This window comes from Dysidea avara, chromosome 11, assembly GCF_963678975.1.
Source record: "Dysidea avara chromosome 11, odDysAvar1.4, whole genome shotgun sequence".
Taxonomy (NCBI): domain Eukaryota; kingdom Metazoa; phylum Porifera; class Demospongiae; order Dictyoceratida; family Dysideidae; genus Dysidea; species Dysidea avara.
Genome location: NC_089282.1, coordinates 19,352,768 through 19,378,931, shown reverse-complemented (window position 1 = coordinate 19,378,931; position 26,164 = coordinate 19,352,768). Strand labels below are relative to the sequence as shown.

At 36.5% G+C, this 26,164-nt stretch overlaps 2 protein-coding genes across 2 annotated transcripts in view; both read right to left on the bottom strand.

The window, feature by feature from the left end:
* LOC136237945 (uncharacterized) overlaps positions 1-6,931 on the bottom strand; it is a 168,816-nt gene extending 161,885 nt beyond the window's left edge. The window contains exon 1 of the mRNA XM_066028232.1: positions 6,851-6,931. Within this exon, the coding sequence (XP_065884304.1) occupies positions 6,851-6,905 (55 nt within the window). The 5' untranslated portion in view covers positions 6,906-6,931. The remainder of the gene's footprint in view (positions 1-6,850) is intronic.
* Positions 6,932-9,999: 3,068 nt separating this feature from the next.
* Positions 10,000-23,838, bottom strand: LOC136237625 (uncharacterized). The gene is made up of 3 exons (XM_066027841.1): positions 23,762-23,838; positions 16,759-17,058; positions 10,000-10,398 (listed from the first exon to the last, which is right to left on the bottom strand). The coding sequence occupies exons 1-3, from the start codon at positions 23,796-23,798 to the stop codon at positions 10,157-10,159; spliced, it is 579 nt and encodes a 192-aa protein (XP_065883913.1). The 5' UTR covers positions 23,799-23,838; the 3' UTR covers positions 10,000-10,156.
* Between the last annotated feature and the right edge of the window lie 2,326 nt (positions 23,839-26,164).

Below are 26,164 nucleotides of genomic sequence, written 5' to 3'. Positions count from 1 at the left end.
AAATCAATACTCCCTTATAGAGCAGTCAGTGAAAAATGTAAACTGACTTCAATAACGCACTCAATTGTACAATAGCTCCTTAGATTGATACTCCCTAATAGAACAGTCGTTTTGTAGTGAAACACTCTAATAGAACATCCACTGGTTAAAATTTCCAAGAAAATAATCAAGCATAATGGGAAAACTGAACAGCATAATACATGGGAAATTCCTGAAAGCATTTTGGGCAATTTTTTTTTAGCAGATATAAGCACCTGTGCCTTATACTGAAAGATGTGAGCTCCTGGATCTGGCCTGCTAGTAAACTATACAATTACATAACTGCATTGGATTCCTAGAGCATGTGTACAATAGTATATATAATACTTGTAGTGTGCTCTGCACATGCATTTATAAATGGAAAAGTGCTACTCGAAGATGATGTCTGTGTCTGGAAGTTATGTAGAAGTGTATTTTGATAATATCCGTGTCCGTGTCCACATCCATATCTGCCCATATCCGCCTTTTCAAGCTACCCACTGAAGATTTCACTTATATCTTTGGCTCCACCCCTGGGGATTTGACACCTTGAACCAAAATCATTTTATTTGTAAATTCCGATTCCCTATTGCAGAGCTTATGATAATGTCCAGACACTGGACAAAAACTGCAAAGATGTCTGTCCATATTGTCTGGTAACAATGTCCCATCAAAGCAATATAATATATCATATACCATATTATACAATACACCATATTCCTGATGCCTTCAGTCAAGTGTAGTGGAAAACTGGCTACAGCTACAGCCCTAATTCTTTCACAGAAACGTTTCTAGTTTACTTAAGAAAAGCCTTTGGTATATTCATAAACATACAATGAGTGCACTATTGTGTTACCTATTATCCTTCTTTACCTTTACCATGGCCATCAGTCAAGGTTCTCCACTGATAGTGTTAATAGACTATAGTAGGGTTTCCATCTACAGGTGTACATTGTATCAGACTATTCGAATACACATGACATTGTATCAAACTATTTGATAACACGTCGCTCAGTCGTTTTTGAATTTGGCATATAGTAAAAAACTTTGGCGGTAAAAAAGTTTGGCAAAAACCCACTATTGCAAAAAAACTTTGGCGAATGGTGAAATTTTTTGATAGAACGTAGCTACCACGTACTGCATACATGCAAGTGCAAGTGATTAAACAACTTGCCAGTTAAGGGGCGTGGCAGCCATTTCAATTGCGACTCTTTATCCCTCTTAGTAAGGGATGGCAACTCATGAAGGAAACAGCTGCCACACCCCTTAATTGGCAAGTCTTAATCGCTTGCACATAGCGATGTTGCATTCGAGTGGTAGCTATCGTACAACTAGCAAAGTTGTTTGTTTTCTAAACGTCAAGCTAGACACATTTCTTTGCTGTAATCACACTATGTGTAGTTACGTGAATGCCAAGCTAAACACATTTCTTTGCTGTAACCACACTATGTGTAGTTACGTGAATCCAACTTACTACAGTTTAGCAATATAGTGGTGAACATGTGTTGACAGCTTGCATTAACTCCAAAATAATATTGTGACTGGTTTCCAGGATATTTAGTAGTCATGAGCTTGCAAGAAAAGTTCACAAACAAGTATAAGTAAAAATTAAGAATTATAAATTAGAGTAGGGACAGTGTATAGTACTGCAATAAAAAGCAAGGGCGGCGGAATAGAGGGGGGGGGGCGCATGCTTCCCTAATAAAAAAGTAAGAAGGCAGTGCCCCCAATGCCATTACATAGAAACAGAAGGGTACTAATGTACAATGGCTTACTTATGCAGATACACAACTTACAGCTTAGCAAATCATGTGATGTATCCAAACCACAATCGATTCCTACACTTTTACGTGCACAGTTGAAGCTCACATGAGGAATTGGTTTATATTATGCTCTGTAAAAAGATGTGACCAGTCAGCTGGGGTGCTGTTTCTAGAGATAAGTCATTGTTATAATGATGTATTGGAATAGAGCAACATATTTCATGAATTAAACTGGATGGAAACAGTAAGTGTACTGGAGTACTCTATTTGGAGAGCAGTAACTGTTGTACGTGTAAATAGATCACTACTAACAATATACAGGAAGGTTTGCCAACATTTTATTTAATGGATGATCATCAGTAAGGTATTGCCTCGGATATTGCGGTTGATTGTAATGTAAATCACGTGACCTACCGATCATTGTCTTTTACATGAAAGGTTTCACAGTAGCTACAGGATTATAGTGGATGAAGTAAACAGTGATGTGCTATGTACAATATGTAGCAGTAGTCCATAGCTAGCATAAATAAGTTTGTACATGCACTATACTCAATAGTACACAATAGCCAGATAGGTGTGCATAACACAATTTTTAGCCCATATGAAGATGGGCTCCAAAATGTATGCAGAATCAAACTGTTTGTAAGTTCTCCTGCTACTGGGAATTAAGCACTTGACCTTGAAAGGTGGTGGGCATCTGTCTTGGAATACCAGGTTGTGATTGTTTCAAGTGCCCCCCCCCCCCAATTGTGGCCGCCCTTGAAAAAAGCACTGAAACAAGCTGGATCGGAGTAGTACGTATGTCCAAAAGAACAATAAGAAGTGAATATCCCTACTGTGCATTTTGAGTGTGGCACGGTAGGGATATTCACTTCTTATTGTTTTATTTGGACATTACGTATTACTCCGATCCAGCTTGTTTCAATGCTTTTTATTGCAAAACTATACACTGTCCCTATTCTAATTTAAAATTCTTAATTTTTCGTATACTTGTATATAGCACATCGCATTAGTTCACCGCCATCACATGTTAAATTATCGCGTTTTCAGTATATGTGATCGGATCTGCGAAAACCTGACATAATCATACATTTTTCAAATTCCTGTTTGTTAAATATTTATAATCTACTTAGCCAAGTGTACCCTCTGGCAAAGTTTCAGCCTCATATGCTAATAACTTTAAGAGTTACAGCCCTACAAAGTAGCAACAACAGAAAAATTGATTTGTACAGCAAGTATAGGGATAATAATTACAGGCGCCTACAAAAACGGTTGTAACTTATTAACGAATTGAGGTGTGGAGCTACAATTTTCACCAAACTATTTGCCATGAACAGGGGAATCAATTACTGGGTAAGTTTTTCCTTTACTCACCCTTCTTCACTGCATACAAAGGAAAAATTCTTGATGAAAAATCAATCACATACGATCACTTCGACATGACATAAACAAGTGCTCATAACTTCTGTATCCTTGGGTCTACTGCAACAAAACAAACATTTTCCAACTCCTCTTGAGCAGGTGAATAAGATGATATCCAGAGTTTTATTGTTAGTCCCTTCCTTTGCTAAGAAACAGGCGTTCAAAAAATTTACGGATTTTTTTCAATAATACGCAAATATTTCACTCATTGCATTCAATGCTTTATAACGTAAGTTTAGGCTTGCGTGATTGTGTCAGGTTTCGCAGATCCAGTCACATACACAGCAAAAATAGTGTTCCAATACTACATATTCTAACCCCGTCTTTATTCAGTATTGGAACAACTAATATTAAAAACTCCTTATAACGAGACTAAACGAACCTCAAATATATAAATGACTCTAATGTTATTCACTATTGGGGGCTGTGGTCTGTTTTTGTTTGAGTCAAGGTAGAATATTTGGACTATTAGTTCCAACACCAAAACATAGACGGAATAAATACAGTCAGTATTTATGTATGAATTATGCTGTGATATTTTCAGCAGTGGCATATGGTCTATTAATTTTTATGTAAATAGTACTAACACATATAGTACCTCACTTATTAGCCTAAAAGTACATGATTATATAATACAGACTAGCATACCACCAGTAAAACAAGAAATTTTTTGGTATTAAATATTTGCGCATTGCAAGTTTGTAAAATTAGAAATGATAGTGGAACAAATTTTCATGGTTTGGACAGACTTCTGGATCGTTCCACACAACTTGTACGTGGGCTGTAAATACTTAGTGAATGAGATGCTCGTGAAATTCACAAAAATTTCTTGCTTTACGGGTTGTTCATAAACATGGCGGACATTACAGTTGTCAAGGAGATGAATACTTTATTGCCCCACCCTAACCGGGTGGAGCATGTTAATAATATGTGTAATACACGAGTATATTCTATGCAATACAACTACAGTATACTAATGACAAAATAGCGATTTCAACCTCACAGCTTACTAGCAACGGTATGCCACACTCCATTCAGCATTTCAATGGCCACGCCCAAACACACTGTTGCTATCACAGCAAAAATAGTGTCCCAATACTACATATTCTAACCCCGTCTTTATTCAGTATTGGAACAACTATTTTAACAAACTCCCTATAACGAGACCAAACGAACCTCAAATCTATAAATGACTCTAATGTTATTCACTATTGGGGGCTGTGGTCTGTTTTTGTTTGAGCCAAGGTAGAATTTTTGGACTATTAGTTCCACATATCAAAACATATGTATGGGATTTGTCAAATCAAACATTTTCAGGTGGTCAACATTAAAAGTTTTCAAACACTGGGTTAAACCTTTAAAAATTAAGAATTATGCATTAAATAAATCTAATATCTGTTTAATATGTTTTTTGAAACCTCAACTTGGTAAAACAGGCTGATCATAAAATCTCATCATTCCTTGTCATTTGTTGTCCAATACAAAATACACGTATTTTACACCACACACAAAAACACTAATTTACAACCTTTAACTCACAAAATTTCTACAGCACAACATACAATAAAAGAAAGCCCTTGAATTTCTCTATCCAATTCCGACCGTACAAATGGGAAAATGTCGCCATAGCGACAGTTATTTACTGCTGATGATGACATAATATGCGCTCCATACATTAACCTATTGGAAAATTTAATTATCTCGCCGGGAAAATCCCAATTTACAAGTTGTTATCCTCAACCAAATTCGCTAAATTTGGTATCATTCTACGCAGCGAAGAATGCTTAATAAGATTCCGACCATACAAATTGTTAAACAGGTTAGTTTATAGAAATATGTTTAAAAACACGTGTTTTTACGGGCATTCTGAACACGTAAATTTCGCAGTACAAGACTCCTTTTTAGCTTCCCACACAAAGAACTTACACATGAATCGAATCGCCTTTCATCAAGGAATCTGATAAACCAAACTTCGTGTCTGTCAACCAAAGTACGTGGAAGTTATGACGCCTTGTTTAGAGGACGGGGTTATTTTATACGGAACGGGCATAACCCATTCGGAAATCCGGAATATCTTACACAAGTTTTGATGTGAACACCTAAACATAGACAGAATAAATAGACACAATCCAAAACTACGTAATTGTCATAGCAACAGCTTTCCGCCATTTTGAATGGGGCCAGTATCAATTATTACGATTGCGCTACATTGAAATCCGATGATGAATAAAGCTCGAACTAGGGGGTATTGTCGAACAATTGGCCGTGGAAGTATTCAAGGTTGTAAATTGGTTAGGGGCAGGTGGTTATCAGGGTTGAACAAGGTGCAAAGCATCGACAGCCCAAATTACCTTGTTGGCCCACACAGCATATCAAGAAGTTTGCGGAAATTTGCTACGTTTTTGCTCCAGCCTCACCGATTTGTTTACTATAAAGTGGATAAATTCTATTGTACAGACACTTTATACTCACATATCTTTTCACTCCAAATACGTATTTCAGATTCCCAAGTAGCATGAGAAAGAGCAACTCATGGTGAACAGAATGATACTAAATGAAGCTCGGTACACAAAAAACCCGCTCGTCATTTTGACAATACAGGAACACAATTGGTTTCAATACATTTCCTATGGGGCATTTTCACTATTCTTATAGATTCGATCATATCTCGTGACATGTTTGGATTTTTCAGGATTCGCTGCTAGATTCTGGTAGCCTATTCTTGAGCATTTCTAACAAGCCATAGTGAGCACTTCCAGCGTAGAGTATATCTCGTCAAAACGATGCTAAAGTCGGAGGTAAAATATGCGGGAAATTCGGAGCAAGATTAAAGCTGTGTTTTGGCACGGACTTCGTCGAGTTAGGTTTGACAAGCAACGCACAGCCAATCTTTAACTATAAATAACTTCCCACACTTAATCTAGTGCTTTAAAACTATTTTATTAATGAAACACTGTATGTGTGCAAAAGTTCTAGTACACCAATACATCTGTCATGAACTGGCACTATGGAAGAATAGCCAACCTTTGACTCTCGGTGTAGTAGAGATGTCCCAAAACCTACAAAATGAAAAATCAGCAACAGTAAAGCCTTTAATAAATGAAATATAGCAAGTTGAATCAATTACAGCTGCTTAATTGCTTTGATCTTGATTGGACAAATCACCTAATTAGTCATGGCAGTTGGCCTGAAAGTTCCATTTTTGAGCAAAACTTCTTCATATGGGAAGCACTGCGAAACAAATAGATAGTATTTTAGTATCCATTACTGCGGTAAATTATTAGTGATAGCAACTGTAGCAGCGGCTGACCATCCTGTACAGGTAAACAAGGGAATTAGTGTCGTCAGCGCTTCGCGCCTTGTTCATCACCTGATAATCACCTGCTTTTAGCCAGAACAAAGAATTTACAGCATTGAAAGCTTTCATGGACTACTGCTTGACAATACCACTTAGTTCGAGCTTTCTTCATCGCTGAATTTCAATGCAGTGCAGTCAGTGATATTGAAATTGGCCCCATTCAAAATGCAGTCCGAAAAATGGGCGTGGTTTTGGATAGAGTCTATACAGTCAGTATTTGTGTATGAATTATGCTGTGTATTTCGCTGCGTTATTGTCATACCATATGAGTAATAATGGTCTACGTTACCTGTTGCATTGATGAATTCTATCGTCCGAGTTTCATCCTTGTTTTTTGCTGCCATTGTTATCACGTCTCGTGAGATACATACACTCTGCTTTTAGCGCAGGGCTTATACATACAAATTTTCGAGAGACATAATTTTCGCGTTTGCTTGGCTGTCCAAAATTTTTATTTTATTTTATGAAAATAACAGTAATTAAGGTAATAGGCCATTGGCCTCTCGTTATGTCCATATGTCCAATTTGTTCTTAAAGTCATTAACTGATTGGGAATTAAATTAAATCATCACATCACAAAGTAAAGAATTCCATTGGTTAAATATACAATCAGTAAAAAGCTTTGATCTTACAGGGAGTTTGGATCAAAGTTTGAAATTATGTCCTCTTGTAAAATTGATTGATGACAGGGTAAACAATTTTGTAGAATCTATGAGTAGGTGTTGCTTTAAAATCTTAAAAGTCTCAATCAAGTCTCCGCGCTCTCATCTACAGTATAGTGAATAAATATTTAGATTCTGGATGCATTCTTGGTAAGGTAGATTTGCTAATTTATATATATAGGTATCAGTTTTGTAGCATGGTGCTGAATTTTCTGTAACATATCTATATCCTTAGCATAATATGGACTCCAAGCCTGAATCAAGTACACAATATATGATTGAATGTATGTTTTATAAAGGATTCTATTTAATATAGCTACTTAAAATGATCTTTTGATAGTAGCAAGACTTTGCATTGCTTTAGCATATGCCGTCTAAATCTAAGTAACCAAACATTCACCCACTTTAGTATATAGATCTAGAGAATTCAAGTCAACCTGTAGCCATTGAGAATCTGCAATGTCTTTAACTGCAGTGTATATCTTTGTGTCATCAGCAAACATGCTAATGTTACATTCTACTTGCTCTGGTATGTCATACAGTAGAAATAACACAGGGCCCATAACTGAGCCCTGAGGAACCCGACTAGACACTGTCAAGGTTTGAGAACCATTTAAAGCTACCTGCTGTGAATGTTCACTGAGGAAATCTTTAATTCACTATAACGATTTTCCTTTAATACCACACACATCTATTTTTTTAAATTAATCTACAGTGAGGCACAGTGTCAACTACTAATCTTTCTGAAAGTCTAAAAGGATTATATCTGTTCCAATGCCATTATCTAGTAATGAGGTTAAGTCATTTAAGGCTGTCAATAAATTTGTCAAACACGATCTCCCCTTGGTAAAGCCATGTTGGTGTTGAGAAATTAATCTGTATTGTGTAAGAAATTCTGTTATACTTGATGACACGAAAGATTCAAGAATCTTACAAACTTGTGAGGTGAGACTAACAGGACGATAACTGTTAGGATCATACCAAAACCCATTTTTGAATATTGGTGTAACAAGTACTTGTTTCCAATCTAAAGGGAATTGTCCACACTTCAATGAGAGATTGTAAATGGTTTGCATAGACCATAATGACCCTCTTTAAACTCCATGCATGATTCCACCAGGACCCATAGCTTTCAAGGGCAGCCCCAGGAATTTTGGCGACTGGTTTCCAAACTTTTGCTATAAGCAAATTTAATTCTGGCTCCTTAAGTAACTATAGAAACAGCGTGGTTTTGTCTTAATATTGGCAATAAGTTGACTCTCATAATTTAATCTTGCTTGGAGTATAAGATCTTTTGCTTTGTTTCTACAAGCCTGTAAAAGTTATAGTCTGCTTGTGATGTAGTGATCTTATACCTCTGAAAAGCTCTTTGTTTTCTGTTTACTGCTGTTTTCACTTGTTTAGACCACGTGCACCATGACACTTTGTTTGGGTTGGATTTTTTAATGACCTGTGGAATAAATAGTTCAAGAGCCGTAAATATATGCTGTTTTAATTCATTCGCAAAAATTAACATTCCCCATAGATATGGGCCTCTGTATGCATGTGGAACACTAAAAGTCATGTAATGGAACATTCAGCTGCCAAATAGAACAGTCACCATGCATCTACAAATAAATCGCTCTAGCAATTCAGACCATTACAAGTCACCCTGTAGGGAGATCATCTTGAAACCAATTCACCTTGTGGAGAATTCAGCCAAAAGCAAACCACCTTGTACAGAGTTTAGCTACAAGCAATTAAGTTACCCTGTAGAGAGCTCAGCTAGAAACAAGTCACCCTGTAGAGAGATCAGCTAAAAGCAAATCACTTTAGCTAGAATCAACTCACCCAGTAGAGAGATCAGCTGCAAACAAGTAGGGAATAATTGGCATGTAATAAATAAATGTATTATATAGTTTATATATTTACTGATAAAATCAGAAATAGTTAAAGTATTAAAAAGTTTTCTTCAAGAGTTCATACTATTCGTAAGGTGGAGAATTTCTAACTTGAATGCATTCACCAAACACCCTGCATAAAGTAACAGCTCAGCCTTATTTCAGACCAAAGGCTTTACCTTCATCAACACTAATCAACACCAATCAACAGTTTTCTATCCCCCAGTAAAGGTGTTGATTTGATGAAAGGTAAACTTTGGTGAACTTTATGCAGGGTGTTTGTACAGGCCATACTGAGAGTTAGACACTCTCCCCCATACAAATATTATGAACTCTTGTTTTCTTTTTCCTGTGGCAAAGAAAAAAAGATAGGTTTAAAAAGCCACAAAGACGGCCAATACAAATACAAAAAGAAGTGACATCTAATCCAAAACAGCCAAGCTGTAAAAATAAAGAGTGCGGCCCTCAAAAAGGCTATGGTGAAAAAAGATGTGAAATCCAAGGTGGCAGCCAAGAAATGGCTGTGATGGTAGGTTAATGGTAACAATGTTAATAACGACAATTCATGGTGCTAAAATCAAGCGGTACCAAATTTACCTGTATTATTGTCACTATTAAAATTTTTACCATTAACCTACCATCACAGCCATTTCTTGGCTGACACCTTGGATTTCACATCATAGATTTTTTAGGGCCTTACTCTTTTTTTACAGCTTGGCTGTTTTGGATTAGATTATCAAAGAGTATCTTTGGTTTGGCTTTAATTTGTTAATCTTTCTGCAAACATAATTTTAGAAAATACAACAGATTTAGTAGCATAAGCTTACTTCATGTTATAATAAAACCACAACGTAACACAAAAATTTATCACAAAAGTTTTTACCCATACAGTGTAGTCCTACTAAATTATCTAATAACAACCATACTTTACAAGTAACACTCTGATTTTCGCAAAGTCAGGTAATGCAGCATGGAGTTTCACACTGTATTATGCAGTTACATTGTGTACATAGCTGTTTATTTAAAGTTCACAATTTCATGTGGGTAGAACTCCTAAAAGTTTTGGAGCAAATTTTTTGCAGCACTTTCTTCTGCCTCTTCTCTACTGTTACTGTAATCTCCTTTGACATAGCCAAAGTGTAATGGAACTATGATAACAGATGAAATATATTTTCCTCTAAATTTCTCAGTGCAGTATAGAGGAATTAGACTCCCAGAAGGAAAAAATTTCAAATACTTGTACTTATTCTTGAATTGTAAATCACATTGATCTATTAATTTCTCCTTGTAAACACCTGAAAGGTAAAACAACATGAAAAACTGAATATAAAGGTAAATTATAATGGTGGCTACAGGCATTTGATGAATTCCAATACTAATACATTGTGAACAAATGTCTACATAGCGATGACAAATGAGTGGATTATACATCACTGATTCATACAACTCGTGTTTTTGTATGGATCAGTGACAGTGGTAATAGTTTTATGACCCTAAAGAAATTCATACTGTATAGTACAAAAGACAAACACTGCAGCTGCTCAGTATTTATAGCAACATTATGCCATGCACATACACTTAGCCTCCTAGGACCCTTCAATGTTGTTTCACAATTGGATCTACCATTTGCAGAAATGCTTGAAACCTAGCAAAGCAGTAACAGTAGTTTTAAGAGCTAAAAATCAGTTCATTGACTATCATAGATGCTAATATACTTGTAGGTGACTTAAACAGAATTTAAGTAACTAGAGCACAAAAAGTACTTCAAGTTATATTTAGTGATACACTTCTGCTAATTGCTTCAGCTAAAAGTGGTCAAATCCTTTCCTAAAAGGGCAATGGAACCCTTGGAAAGATCCATGCACCCTTGCAAAGCTAGGCTATGTCTACTTAAACAACACTGTTCACCTAACAACTGATCTGGAGGGTTTTATTTATAGTTATAACTGATGTTGTATTATAGTTAAGGTGGCCGGGAACAGTTTCCATATGGTTTTACCACGAAATTTACAGGGCCTAAAACAAGCAAGCTGTTACCATGAAGCACCTTGTACTAACAGAAATCTATAAAGCATTTTGTTCTCTACCGTTTACAACAAACACAAACTCACTGGGATGCGTGTAGTGCAAGTTACACATTTATCCCTTGAACTCTTCCTTCGCACTTAGCACTATGGGGTTGAATTTTCTGTTAGACACTATTTACATGCCTGATTGTCTACCATTACACGGAGCTACTTTTTCTATCAGGTCTTTAGTTCAAGCATTAATTCTACCCATGTCACACAAAGATTTGAAACAGGATTTTTTTTTTTTTAATTTGCCACTGCCAGGTGGAAGTGAGTATTAAAAATTGGCTTCTGTACAATTGCAGATTATTTACTACTGCTTGTCCATCCAAACTCCAACAGTCATATTCTGTAAAACTGGCAACTAGTTCATTTTTGTGTCAAGGTCTGTAAAAGCTAATAGCGTGTCGTGATCTCGTTAAATGCTGTGATGATCTGTGCTTAGTATATGCAACATAATTATATGCATTTGCAAATGACAGGAACTGGCTGTGACATAATTGTAAGTCAAAAGTTGCAACTAAGCTGTATCTTTGATTGCTATAGAATAGTTACTTGACTGTTCTATTAGAATAGCTTTGATACATGTCAATACAGCAATAATAAAGCTACAGAGTAAGATGCTACTAAGCTAATTTTAAAAACAGGATACTGTCAAAATGACACAAACCTACACAGATTCACCACTATATATAAATAATTATGTAGATCACTGTAGCCAAACTTGGCTGCCATATTTCTTGATTTCACAACTTTTCAACCCAGGTATTTTGAAGGCTGCATTGTGACCCTTTTTCAGATTTGCTGTTTTGCATGGAAATAAATTTACTGTGTAAACATTACTTTTCATCTTCCATTGATCCAGTTTAAACCATTGGATTTACACGGGTGGATTGTTATTGTTATTAAAGCTTTACAGTGACCAGCATTGAAGGTCTGACAGCAACATGTGCTGCAGTCTCTAGATTACCTAACTTAGCAAACTGGAACTGGAAACCTAAGAACAGTACTTGGACTTTTATAAATGAAAGATCTACATAAAATGTAATTAATAGTACAGTTTCATAGATCTACCAATGGAAATTCTATATTATTGTTCTATGTGGGCTGTACTTTAAAAAGGTAGTAATCAAGTGAGTTAACCAACTGGCAGCAGTGGCTCAGTCAGTGTTTATCCTAAGGCTGTTAGGGGGGAACTTTCCCCCCCCTAAATCTCAGACTCATCCCCTATAGTTGTAAGTGGCTAGTGCACTAAAGTATGTTACTAAATCTAAATGGCACACAAAACTTGTCAAAAATGCTCTCAGATTTAATTTCTCCTATATAGGCAGTGTTGGGCAAGTTACTTTGTACAAGTAACTAGTTACATATTACATATTACTTGTAACTGAACTATTTAGTTACAGTTACATATTACTCATAAAATAAAGTAACTATAATAATATTACATATTATATTACTTTGTGTCCACGTCCACAGCCTTAAGCTGTCATGTGTGAAACTACCACTTTATCATGTGACATGATTGCATTGTTGGACAATGTGCAAATCTTGGTTATAAGTAAGAAGCTGGTGAATAAGCTTCACTCAGTAGGCTTCATTACTTCATTGTGGCTTGGCATTACTCAGAGAATAACTAATGAGATTAGTAACTTCGTTACTTGTAGTAATAATATTACGTAATATTAGACTCGTTACAGTAACTATGTTACTTAGGTAACGCATTACATTTGTAAGTAAAGTAACTTGAGTTATATTACCCGTTTTTATAGCGTATTTCATTATATTACTTAGTTACCACAAAAAGTAATAATATTATGTAACGCGTTACTTATGTAGTACTTTACACCCAACACTGTATATAGGGTACATATACAACTAACAAAAATTCCTGCATCATTATAGTGATGGATATTCAGTATCTGAGAGCCCAAGTTTACTCAGCTTCTTGGCTTTTTTTTCTAAATAGTATGCTTAATTCTCAAAAATGTCCTTAAATTTAATCTCATGAAGTGTAATTTTGTAAAAATTTCTAAGCAGGTTTGTTTTCTTCAAAATGGCATGTACAGCCAACAAGATTTAATCTCAGAAAGCCTGATTTTTTAAAATTTCCATAATCGTGAAAATACCCTTGGCTAATGTTTCAATTTCAAATAGCCTAAGTTTCTTGGAAGACATCCATGCATGCACCCATGCAGATCCTTTAGTTTGCTTTATTGTACTTTGGGTGAAAAAATCAAAGTGAAAAGTGTACTTTTATTTCCATGCTGTACACCTGACTGCACACTTCAAAGCTGGCAGGGTGCTGTATTTGTTTCAACTGTGCTGTATTTTCTCTTCAATCCCAATACAGCACTGTTGAAACAGTAAACAAGTTGACCAAAGTATGACCAATTATCACATTCCTTTCACCAAAGCACTGCAATGTTATGAAGCCATTCAACAAATATGACGTATCATAAACACATAGAACAATGCCATGACCTAAACACAGGTGGGCGAATTACCCTGAAAGCCATTTTTAGCGAATGCATTTAGTGAAGGAACAGAGCACATGGCATTATCAACACTTCAAAATGACTCCTGTCCACATTGTAAAGCCAGGTGGAACACAATAAGTTAGTTCGCTTCCAGTTTCCTTCGTGGTAATGTTCCCAGCTCCACACCATGGCTTCTATAAATGCACTCCTGCACCCGCTAAACACGATAGCAAGCATCTCTATAACAAAGTCACAGACTTACTTACTCATGGGCATTAAGCCAGGCCCCAACTGAGAAAGAAGCAGTTGGCTACTTACTGTCGCTCTCGGCAGCTCAAATCAATTAAAGCTACATAGCTAGCTAAGCTACATAGCTAGCTAGCTAGCTTCATCACGCTAGCGCAGTATAAATGAGTATGAACAATGCCTTGAATAGTTAATCACTGCAATACACACGCGGTCTCGAGTTTACGCGGATAGGCACTCACCTCCTGCTACTTGGCATCACCCCCACTCTTCGCAGCCACTACTTTAGTACAATAAACCAGTTAAAGCACTGCCATTGCTCATGCAATATGGAAAAAATAGTACTCGGGCATGGTCTCGAACCTAATACAGCACGAGGCGAAGCCTCGTGCTGTATTAGTCTCTCGCCCATGCCCTCGTGCTATTTTTTCCATATTGCACTTGCCAGTGCAGTGTGCACGTGGTGTCTTATATAGATATTACATAATTGTCATCATTACTACATTCATGCATCAAGCTCTACTAACCATAGGATCCGGCTTCACCTAATTACAAAAAATCTAAATCAACACTCATGACACAACCTTAATAAATGACTAACCAGTTCACAACTATTTCAATGTTATACATTGTTGTGAAGTTGGACAAATTTATATAGTTTATGTACCACTCTGCGTGGGCAGTGCAAAGGCACTGCCAGTGCCATAATTTGTATATTGCATTGCTGCAGACCGCAGCGAGTGCATTATAACTTATAACGCACTGGTTGCGGTTTTGTAGACCACAACGAGTGCATTATACGTAAGTTATAATGCACCGACCGCAGTGCAATATACAGATATGCGCAACAATTTATAAATTGTTAGTAACAAATATGCTATACAAAATTCTAACTAGCTTAACTATCATATATAGATATTGCACTGGCTGCGGTTTTGTGCAGCATAGCACAAGTACCGGTGGCGAAGACCACTACGACACCTCACCTAATAGGTGGAAAGACACTTCACAGATCACTCGAATTCTTTTATAGCCTGACATGTAAAGGTCAATTGTGGGCTATAACGTCACCAATACGTATAATGTTTACAAGCAGCCAATGGCGATCGAAAAAGCCAACACGGGTGGCCACAACTCTAGTCTACATATATGTAAACGTACTTATACACCTTACTAGTCTGGTGCCATCTTAGCCCAGATTAAACTGTAGTCCACTTCGACAATGACTCAATAAAACAAATATATTCTAAATAATACTAACCTTTACGATCGATTGTGTTAACCAGTTTTGTCATGCCACCAGATTCGAGTTTAGCCAGTGTGAATAGTAAGAATTAGACTAGTATCGTTTTGTAGTTAGGTTTTGTTTACTTAAACCATCTATTTAGCTGCTTTTTTTTGCTCGAAAGAATCACTATGGCAATTAGTCTGGCGCTTAGTCTATATGGCGATTGAGTGATCACACTGGCATGCTGAGCACTACATGATGAGAGTCGAACAGCGAATGCAGGTTAGTGATATAACCCATAGCGTACTAGCTTTCAATATCTCAGGTGGCTGCAGGAGGAACGTCATCACAACGTCCAGCTTGGTTACCCACAATCGATGTTAGAAACCTGGCCTTTATAAGTGTTACAGCTGTCTTGTGAGACCCTCCCCACCTATTAGGTGAATGGTACTAACAGTTATATAACGTGCACTCGTGCTCTGCCTGTATAAACGCACTTGCCTTCGGGCCTAACGGCCCTCAGGCTCATGCGTTTATATCGGGCAGAGCACTCGTGGCCGTTGTATAACTATATAATGTAGACTGTCACCTGGTCACCCCCAATTCTTGATTCCCCCCCAAAGGAGAAATCCTAGAATAAACACTGGGCTCAGTTGTGATGAGTTTTGGTGTTAAGTTTGACTCAAGTTCGTTCAATGGTTTAAACCCTGTACAACTTCTTTTCTACAGCACTTCATTTATCCCATTGTGACTGTTCTGCTTAGTCTCACTATAATTTATATACATTTTATTTAGTTTCTAGACCCGTAGCTGTTACTCCAATTCTTTAAACCACTGCTATCTACAATGGAGGCTATCCTATGTATACACCAATTTCCAAGTAACCCCATAAGTGGTTAACCCTGTAGCCATGACAAAATAAACTGTTTAATGTGAATTTTTATCCGAGTTGCATGCAAATTTAATACAAAAATGCAGTGCAATTGCAGTGCAATTTAGTCCGTTTTTCACCTTTCTACTCTATCTGCATCAAATATCAAAGGTAATTTAATTACATAGCTGCAAAAGTTTTGTAACTGCAATACTGTAATAGATCAAAAGCAGTTTGTGTCTATTTGATTATATCAAGGCACACAGTAGTGTGTCATGTGGCTAGGTAGGAGTCTACTATGCTTTTTGAGCTTCCAATTGTTCTTTCTGGAAATTATTTTTTATTCTCAAAATTATTCCTGAAATTTGTGCTAAACATAATATACATTTTAGTGAGTATTTTTATATAAGTGACTGTTATATTAGAATTATGAAGTCAACTGCTTTATTAGAGTGACTGCTCTATTAGAGTATTTTGATCTTTCAACTGTATTATGCTTGCACTGTTTCTGTGGCGTTTCCAGAAGATTTTTCTATTACATTACTACCAAAACATATAATTTTGCACCAATTATTTCTAGAACTCATCCAATTATTCCGGAATATTCCCAAATTCTTTCCACTACCTATTATTCTCAAGTGGCATAATAGATGCTTCCCTACATGTGGCCAATACATGGCACTCCACACTGTGTGTATATTAACAGGTAGAAAGGAAAGGCAATTTCAAGCATGTGTATGCAATATTACTATTATTCTTACAATTTCTATTCATGACCAACTTGTGCTCAATTTGGTCAGCTAAATAATCCAACTGGACACATGGACTTCTGAGAGCATCTAGTAACTGGCTCCAACTAGCATCTGGATTTGTGTCTAACCACTTTCGAAGCATACATTTACAACATGTTGTAACGTCTTGTGGGTGATCTTTCTCAATGATATCCAAAATCCTGTCACTTGTGGAAGTATCTAGTAACTGTACACCAAAATCTCTCCATTTTCCTGCAGCTCCCTGTACAACATGATTATGTAGATCTTTTGTGGAGGGTCGATCATTACCTATAGATAGAATGTAACATATAAACGCAAGAATAGTCACATGCTTCAATTATATCCAATGACTAAGTTGTATATACAGCCATATACATGACACACATGCAAGTGTCGGACAACATCACTTAACTACCAGTCTTCACCTATTGGTATAATAGCTGGTTCAATTCAGCACTAACACTGAAATTTGAATTGGAATAGCAGGGCACATTCATGGGGGGAGTTCTTGGGGTTGGAACCCCTTTCTAAAATTTTAACTTGTAGGTTTGCAGCAGCAACACCAACACCAAACTATCTTAATTTGGCAGTACAAATGTACAGAGAAAATAATCATAATAGGAAACTTACACTGATTCCTTAACAGTGGAGAACAGGCCAAGGGCATATCATTATACTCTAATAGAGCAGTCAGATGTATTCAGTCTAACTAAGCTAGTAGAACATTCATAACAGAATGAAATAAATATTAAAGAATGATGATATAAACATAAGATTAACTTGAATAAGTTAGCAACTAAAAAGTTCATTTATTTGGTGAATTTGGAAGCAGAGACATAGTCACACCCGGGCTAACCCAGGCTTAAGCCCTGGTAATTGAAGATGAAGCCCGGGGAACTGAAGATGAAGCCCTAGAAAATTACAGGAAATAGTTATATTCATAGCATAAGTTAATGAACTAAACTATTTATATACTTACCACAGTCAGTCCCCTTACTAATCCCGTGGTGCAACGCTATGCGCAAGGTTAAATTACCCACAATCAAATCTATAAACAGTCAGTAATCCCGTGAGTTACTAGTTCAATAATTATGTCAAAACTAACCAGCTTACCGTTCTTGATTGCCAGAATAAAAGAAAGATAAGCACCAGTGATGTACTGCAAGGTCTCAATGAATTAATTTAAAGGGACTATCATCTAGTTGTGATAGCTTGGTAGCTGCAACAATTGTAGCTAACTACACCTGAACTTCTTGCATTTAAAGTGTACATGCATATACGCCATGTTTCTAATTATATATTATACTCTATGTACACCTATAGATTATCTTACTCTGACAGGCTCAAAAGTAAAAAAATTCATACCTACATACATGCAGCATTATGTAAAATTATGCATAGATCAAGGCTTAATGGCTTGCTGCTGGAGCTACTTAAATACTCAGAAAAATAATAATTTGAAACTAACTGAAGGATGCATAATTGCTGTAAAGCACTGCACGCAATCGCTAAGTTGCATATGAAAATTAATGGTTCCTTTTAGCTGCTACATAGATCAACTTCACATTTATGCCACTGACATCTCAATTTTCCTAAATCATCCACTAACTCCTGCATCCAAAATACCATTTCAAATGAGCTATTTTTGATGTAAATTGCATTTGAGAGCATCTAAAATTTCAAAATTTTCCTGGGGGGGGGCATGCCCGGCCAGACCCCCCTAGAAGGCAAAATGCTTTGCATTTTGCATAGTGTGCCAAAGCACACTGTTAAGTATCTACTTTTTTGTTCAATACCTTATTGCTATATACTGTGAAATACAATGGGTACCCTAGGTCTGGTGATGAATTTTACCTGGTAAACATAAAGCCTGGCTACGCCACTGTTTGGAAGTACTGTATAAGGCTATTATTATGGTGACTGCTGCAATATATGACCAGCCATAAAATATAATTGTCATAATACAATTAGAGGAAACTAAGCATGTATCAAAAATAGTGTATGAATCTAGTAATTTTGAAGCATTTTAATGTTCAAAATCTGTCAGAAGCTGGGACTGCACCTCTAGACCTCCACAACTGTAACTCACTATGTACCAAATCTGGAAACATCCTTGGAAAAATCTTCACGAATAGGATATAGTTTAAAGCCATAAGTTCTACCAATGCATGATACTAGGTTGAGGCAGGTAAATGTGTGAAAAATTTTGCAGATGTAGCTACTGATCATTTGTGCCATGTGGTTTGGTGGTGGTGCCATGATATAAAAATTTTAATATCACTATAATCATGATATCATGGGAGTGATGGGACTTATATCATGATAGTCAAATTAATTGAATTGTTTTACATGACAAGTTTATTTATTCAATCCATTATGTTTATAACAATGATGTGACAAAGTTGATAGTTGTTTTTTAAGCATCACCATGATGTTGCCAGAAAAATATCCTCATGTTTTGCAAATATTAAGTCAATAATTTGTATTTTTATATCATGATGTCTAGCTATCACAATCATTATGAAATGTTTCTATCACAATTATCACGATATATGATGCACATACATGTCCAAATTTGCCAACAAAAGTACTTTAGTTACTTGAAGTTATCCTAAGGTCCCAAGGTCAAACTACATGACTGTGGGGTTATACCACAGCTATCCCAAGGTCTGAAGGTCCAACTATATGACTGTGGGATCACTCTTTTAGTTGTCCATAGGTCCCAAGGTCCAACTATACCACTGTGGGAGCACTCTTTTAGTTTCTTGAAGTTGTCCTTAGTACCGAAGTCCCAAGGTTCAACTGAGTGATTATCGCAAAGTTATCCCAAGGTCCCAAGCTTGTTAGCTTCAAATCTCTTAGTCCTGAAGTCCCAAGGTTCAACTGAATGAGTATGGGATTATCCCAAAGTTATCCCAAGGTCCCAAGCCTGTTAGCGTCTAGTCCTGAAGTCCCAAGGTTCAACTGAAGAAGTGTGGGATTGTCCTAAAGTTATCCCAAGGTCCCACACTTGCTAGATTCAAGTCCCGAAGTCCTAAGGTTCAACTGAATGAGTATGGTAATATCCCAAAGTTATCCCAAGGTCCCCAGCTTGTTAGCTTCTAGTTCTGAAGTCCCAAGGTTCAACTGAAGAAGTGTGGGATTATCCTAAAGTTATCCCATTCAAGGTCCCACACTTGCTAGCTTCAAATCCCTTAGTCCCGAAGTCCCAAGGTTCAACTGAAGGAGTGTGAGATTATTCCAAAGTTATCCCAAGGTCCAAAGCTTGTTAGCTTCAAATCCCTTAGTCCCGAAGTCCCAAGGTTCAACTGAATGAGTATGGATTATCCCAAAGTTATCCCAAGGTCCCAAGCTTGTTAGCTTCTAGTCCTGAAGTCCCAAGGTCCCACACTTGTTAGCTTCAAGTCCCAAAGTCTCAAGGTTCAACTGAATGAGTGTGGGATTATCCCAAAGTTATCCCAAGGTCCCAAGCTTGCTAGCTTCAAATCCCTTAGTCCCGAAGTCCTAAGATTCAACTGAAGGAATGTGAGATTATTCCTAAGGTATCCCAAGGTCCCAAGCTTGTTAGCTTCAAATCCCTTAGTCCTGAAGTCCCAAGGTTCAACTAAAGAAGTATGTGATTGTCCTAAAGTTATCCTAAGGTCCCACACTTGCTAGCTTCAAATCCCTTAGTAGCAAAGTGCAAGGTTCAACTGAATGAGAGTGGGATTATCCCAAAGTTATCCCAAGTCTCAAGCTTGCTAGCTTCTAATCCCGTAGTCCCAAAGTTCAACTGAGTAATTATCCCAAAGTTATCCCAAGGTCCCAAGCTTGTTAGTTTCAAATCGCTTAGTCCTGAAGCCCCAACGTTCAACTGAAGAAGTGTGTGATTCTAAAGTTATCCCAAAGTCCCAAGCTTGTTACCAATTCTAAATTTATCCCAAGGTCCCAAGCTTATCCCAAGGTCCCAAGCAAGCTTCCTATCAGCTGGGATACTGACCAGCTGATGTACTTGTGAACAACAAGGTAATGAATATGTTTCAATGTAATACTTGTATTGTACATCTTCATGTATCATCCTTCACCTGGCTTGCTAGCTGCAACTATTTTCCACCTGCCTTGCTAGCTGCAATTATTTTCAACCTGGCTTAAACATACCTGGGCTTAAAGGGGCAATGGGTCGCAAAGTTGTTATGTTGCAAAGTCATTCAAGATTACAGAAACACGTGATTATTTTGTGTACAATAAAAATTTTAATATGTGACCGGATTTCATATAACAAGGCTTCCACACACACAAAATCAAACTTACGATTTTACCAGAAATGGATTGCTGGTCTAATACACTATCATATTTCACACTGTACTTCCTTCAGCACTGGCAAGTCTGGTTTCTGTAGCAGCTTTCTCCCGACCTTGTCAAAGCCACGAGTGTGAGATTGGCACCATTAAATGGCCATGGCTTTGTGATAATGGTGTGTAGTGAGCTGGGACTTCACAGAGAGCTCGCCAATAGTGTTCTCAGTCAATTTGGAGTAATTTGAGGGCCATGGAGGGCCATGGAGAGCCCAAACTTGGCCTCTGGATTCCAATCATCTTCTTACTCCATTTTATACCCGTATATTAAGACCACCGTCCACCCCCACCCTCCCACCCTATTACTACCATCTGTGATATTATTACCCGCTCGAAAAAAGCTACTCAAAACAGGGCGAATTTTGGGTATCAGAAATGTATACACCCACTCAGTGATAGCTAGTGAACAGATGAACAATTGGTGCAAATTTTGTTTGCACAGCTGTAGGCACTGGGAAGTTATTACACAATGATTCCTTAAAATCGCCATATCTCCTAACAAAGCTTTGTGCGTCGAAGCCTTGTTTTGTCAAATTCAGTCACATATCACTATAATCATGATATCATGGGACTTCTATCATGATAGTCAAATTAATTGAATTTTTTTACATGACAAGTTTATTTATTTAATCCATTATGTTTATAACAATGATGTGACAAAGTTGATACTTGTTTTTTAAGCATCACCATAATGTTGCCAGAAAACATTCTCATGTTTTGCAAATATAAAGTCAATAATTTGTATATTTATATCATGATGTCTAGCTATCACAATCATTATGAAATGTTTCTATCACAATTATCACGATATACGATACAGTGGAATGTTGATTATCTGAACACTGAAAGTGATTAACTGAACTCTCAATTATCTGAACACCAAATCGACTGTTCAATTAGGGTATTTTGTCAACAAGTGTATGCTTTATTAGAATAGTTGAGCAAAGCTCTGTATATAAATGTATGGATATTCGATTTTACGTACTATTCGATTATATGAACACCCTTTCCCCCCATTAGTTCGGATAATTGAGGTTCCACTGTATATCATGGCATCACTATATAGTTTGGTGAGAATCCCATAAAATACCAATGAGTGTAGCCATATACTGTAAAGTTACTTTGATGTTTTTAGCTACTCCAACATGTATAGATGATTTTAAAATGGGAATAGGGATTGCTGAAAAAAGCCATGAAACAAGAAGGGATCACTAGAGTGGTAATGTAAACCACAAATCCATATTTTGACCAAATCTTTAGTTACATGCTCTGTCATTTTTAAACAAGACAAAATAGGAATTTGACATACGAAACAAAAAGGGATTGCTGGGGTGGTAATGTAAACTACAAATCCGCTTTTTTTAAAGTAATCCCTATTACCTTTTTTTAAATCCAATTTTTTATTCATCTAGTTTGTGCACTTTTTATTAATCCATTAATGGATTATGAATGTCTTTGATTGATAATGAAGACTGTTGTGAATAGTGTAATTGTGCATTCTGCATAGTAATGCCATCAATGTTTCAATACACACATGAAACTGATCAAATTGCAATGTGTATACAGAAGGAGAGTCTCCTAATGAGCTAGAATTCACATTTCTGGTGCCTTTAATAGCTGTCACATTCATTTTTGTTATACACTTGACTGCATTATTAGAGTATTTACATGACTGCTCTATTAGAGTATCTATTGGAAAAATTGATTACGTGACTGAAAAAACTCTACAAGTACAGCCTGTTATCCTCAACCAAATCCACTAAACTTGGTGTCATTTTGTGTTGAAGCATACTGATTTAGATTCCACCCGTTCTGAGTCTTTAACTGGTAATTTTACAGAGAAATATGCTAAAAACCTTGTTTTCCCAACATTTATTTACATTTATACCTATGCATTTTGCATAATTCATCCAAACAAGGCTCTTTCTGCCCTTTCTGTTTGTCGTATGACAAAGTCTAATAGACTACTGGATTCACCTGATGTCAAGAAATCCAATAAATCAAACCATGTTTCCGTAAACTAAAGTATGCAAAAGGTATGGTGGTTTGTTTACAAGGTGGTAATTTTTTACCGGAAACGGGCAAAACCTACCCGAATCCAGTAAATTTAACAAGTTTTGACATGAAACCATGGGCAATCCCTATTATGAACCTACCATCATGGTTCATGATACATTGTTTTAAAACAAAACAATAATTATTTTGAAGTAATTTCATGTGACCTAACAAAGAGCAAAGCAACCTTAAGTTTCCTGCTTTAGAAGTCCTGTTTATAAATTGTTGCACAAAGTTAATGTTTTTCAACTACCTACAGCAAAACATCGAGTCAGTTTACCAAAGCTTTCATGTAGCTAAACTGATACTAGAGAATATTCTAGCTGTTCGGTCTTTGTTGTAATAAACGTACCGTATAAATTAACAGAAGCGCTCGTTAATTAGAATAACAATGTATCCGATTAAAATGGGTGGAGTGCTGCCACCAATATAAAAGCAGTGGATGTATACATGTGATATACACCTGTAGCTACCCTTTTAATATTAATTTCAGATAGAGTTGCTATATAGTAGATGCAGAACTGAGTTTTTTTATACAGTCGAGCTCCAGTTATAACTCTGGTGAATTGTACCATAATTAACTAGATAGCTATACAAAATACCTGTTGCATTGATAGTTGCTGGAATTCCCGCTGCCATTGTATATAAGTAGTCTCTAGAGCTAACCCTATTTATAGTGCAGGCGTTTAACATTAATTATTATTATTATTAAGGCGCCCTTAGTTTTATAATCTGCCTAGACCACACCCACTGCGGTTCAGGGGTGGCTCTAGAGGGCGGGATTTCTGAGGTTTTCAGACACTAGCTATAAAGCAAGATACCCTAATAGAGCACTCACTCTATTTACAGGGCATGCAGTCACCTAAACATAAGCCTGACATTATTATAGGTTGTGAAACTCACTTAGATGAAACATATACGCAGTGTTGGGAGTAACGCGTTACGTAATATTATTACTTTTGTGGTAACAAAGTAATATAACGAAATACGCTATAAAAACTGGTAATATAACGCAAATTACTTTACTTACGAATGTAACGCGTTACCTAGGTAATATAGTTACTGTAACGAGCCTAATATTACATAATATTATTACTACAAGTAACGAAGTTACCAATCTCGTTAGTTATCCTCTGAGTAACGCCTAGCCACAACGAAGTAACGAGGCCTACTGAATGAAGCTTATTCACCCGCTTCTTACTTATAACCAAGATTTCAGTCATGTCACGTGATAAGGTGGTAGTTTCACACGTGACAGCTTAAGGCTGTGAACACAAAGTAATATAATATGTAATATTATTAACAGTTACTTTATTTTATGGGTAATATGTAACTGTAACTAAATAGTTCAGTTGCAAGTAATATGTAATATGTAACTAGTTACTTTTACAAAGTAACTTGCCCAACACTGCATATACGAGTAGTGAAGTGTTCCCACAAAGTTATTCCATCATTAGAAAGGATCGATGTTGTGGAAGTGGAGGAGTATTTCTGGCAATATCTCAAAGTATTCCTTTCCTTAATGTGTCAATGACCACTAATTAACGCAGAAATGATCTGGGCAAAAGTTTCCCCAGTACATGGAGAACTCATAAGTATCTGCTCATTTTATAGACCACCTGACAATAATGTTAATCCTATGGAAGATCTCAAAACAGCCCTAAGTATGGTAACCAACGTTAACAATATAGCTAATCCTAGCTGGAGATTTCAACCTACCAAGCATAATATGGAAAGACGGCAATGGACAAATTGGAGGAAACCCAGTGTATGGTAGAGAATTAAATAGTATGTTTCTAGATATAGTAAATGGATTTGGACTTGAACAGAAAGTCTACGAATGTACTAGAGAAAATCACATATTAGATCTGGTGTTTGTATCCCAACCCAATACAATAAATAAAATAGATACAATTCCAGGTATGTCAGATCATGATTTTGTGAGCTTTGAAGTGCTCACTAGTTTAGAAAAGCACAAAATACAAAGAAGAAAAATATTCCAATTTTACAAAGCTGACAAAGATGGAATTGTATCAGAAATACATGAATTTTGTGAAAAATTCTTTGAATACGATCTATACCGTCAAACTATCCAAGATAATTGGCATCTCTTTAAATCTAGTATTATTGATATCATCGAGAAATTTGTACCCACTAAAGTAATTAAGCCTCATAAAGATGTTCCTTGGCTAAATCAGTTTATCAAGCAAAAAATGAGACTCCGAAACAAATTATATGTTCATGCTAAACGCACACAAGTAGGATCAGATTGGTCCGCATATAGGCATGTGAGAAACGAGGTTAATAACTTAATGAAAGATGCCTATCATAATTATTGTACACATCTATTTGATGATTCTCATACTAATAATCGTAAAAGATTTTGGTCACTGATTAAACATCAGCGGAAAGACTTCTCCAGCATAACATCCTTAGAAGTTGATGGGCAATGCATTACCTCTCCACAAGAGAAAGCTGAAACATTGAACAACCAATTTTTTACTTTCTTTACAGATGAAAATACTTCATTCTCAAACTTAGAAACCACTTTTCCACTAATTGGAAGTCTTAGTTTTTCTACTAAAGGAATTGAAAACATTTTAAACAATCTGTCTACTAATAAATCTCCTGGACCTGATTGTATCCCTAACTTTGTACTAAAACTCTGTAGCTCAATCATTGCTCCAGTACTACAGGTAATTTTCACTCAAAGCCTTAAAAATCAGACACTTCCTACAGACTGGCTATCTGCTAACATTGTACCGATCCACAAGAAGGGTAACAGAAACCTGGCATCCAACTATAGGCCTATTTCTCTTACATCTACATGTTGTAAAGTAATGGAGCATATTGTATTTCATTTCATAATGGAACATCTCAACAACAATAACACCATTAATAAACATCAACACGGTTTCAGGCTTCTCATTCCTGTCAAAGTCAGCTACTGCTACTGATGACTTTCTTAAAGCTATGGATGAAAAGAAACAAGTAGATCTGATCTT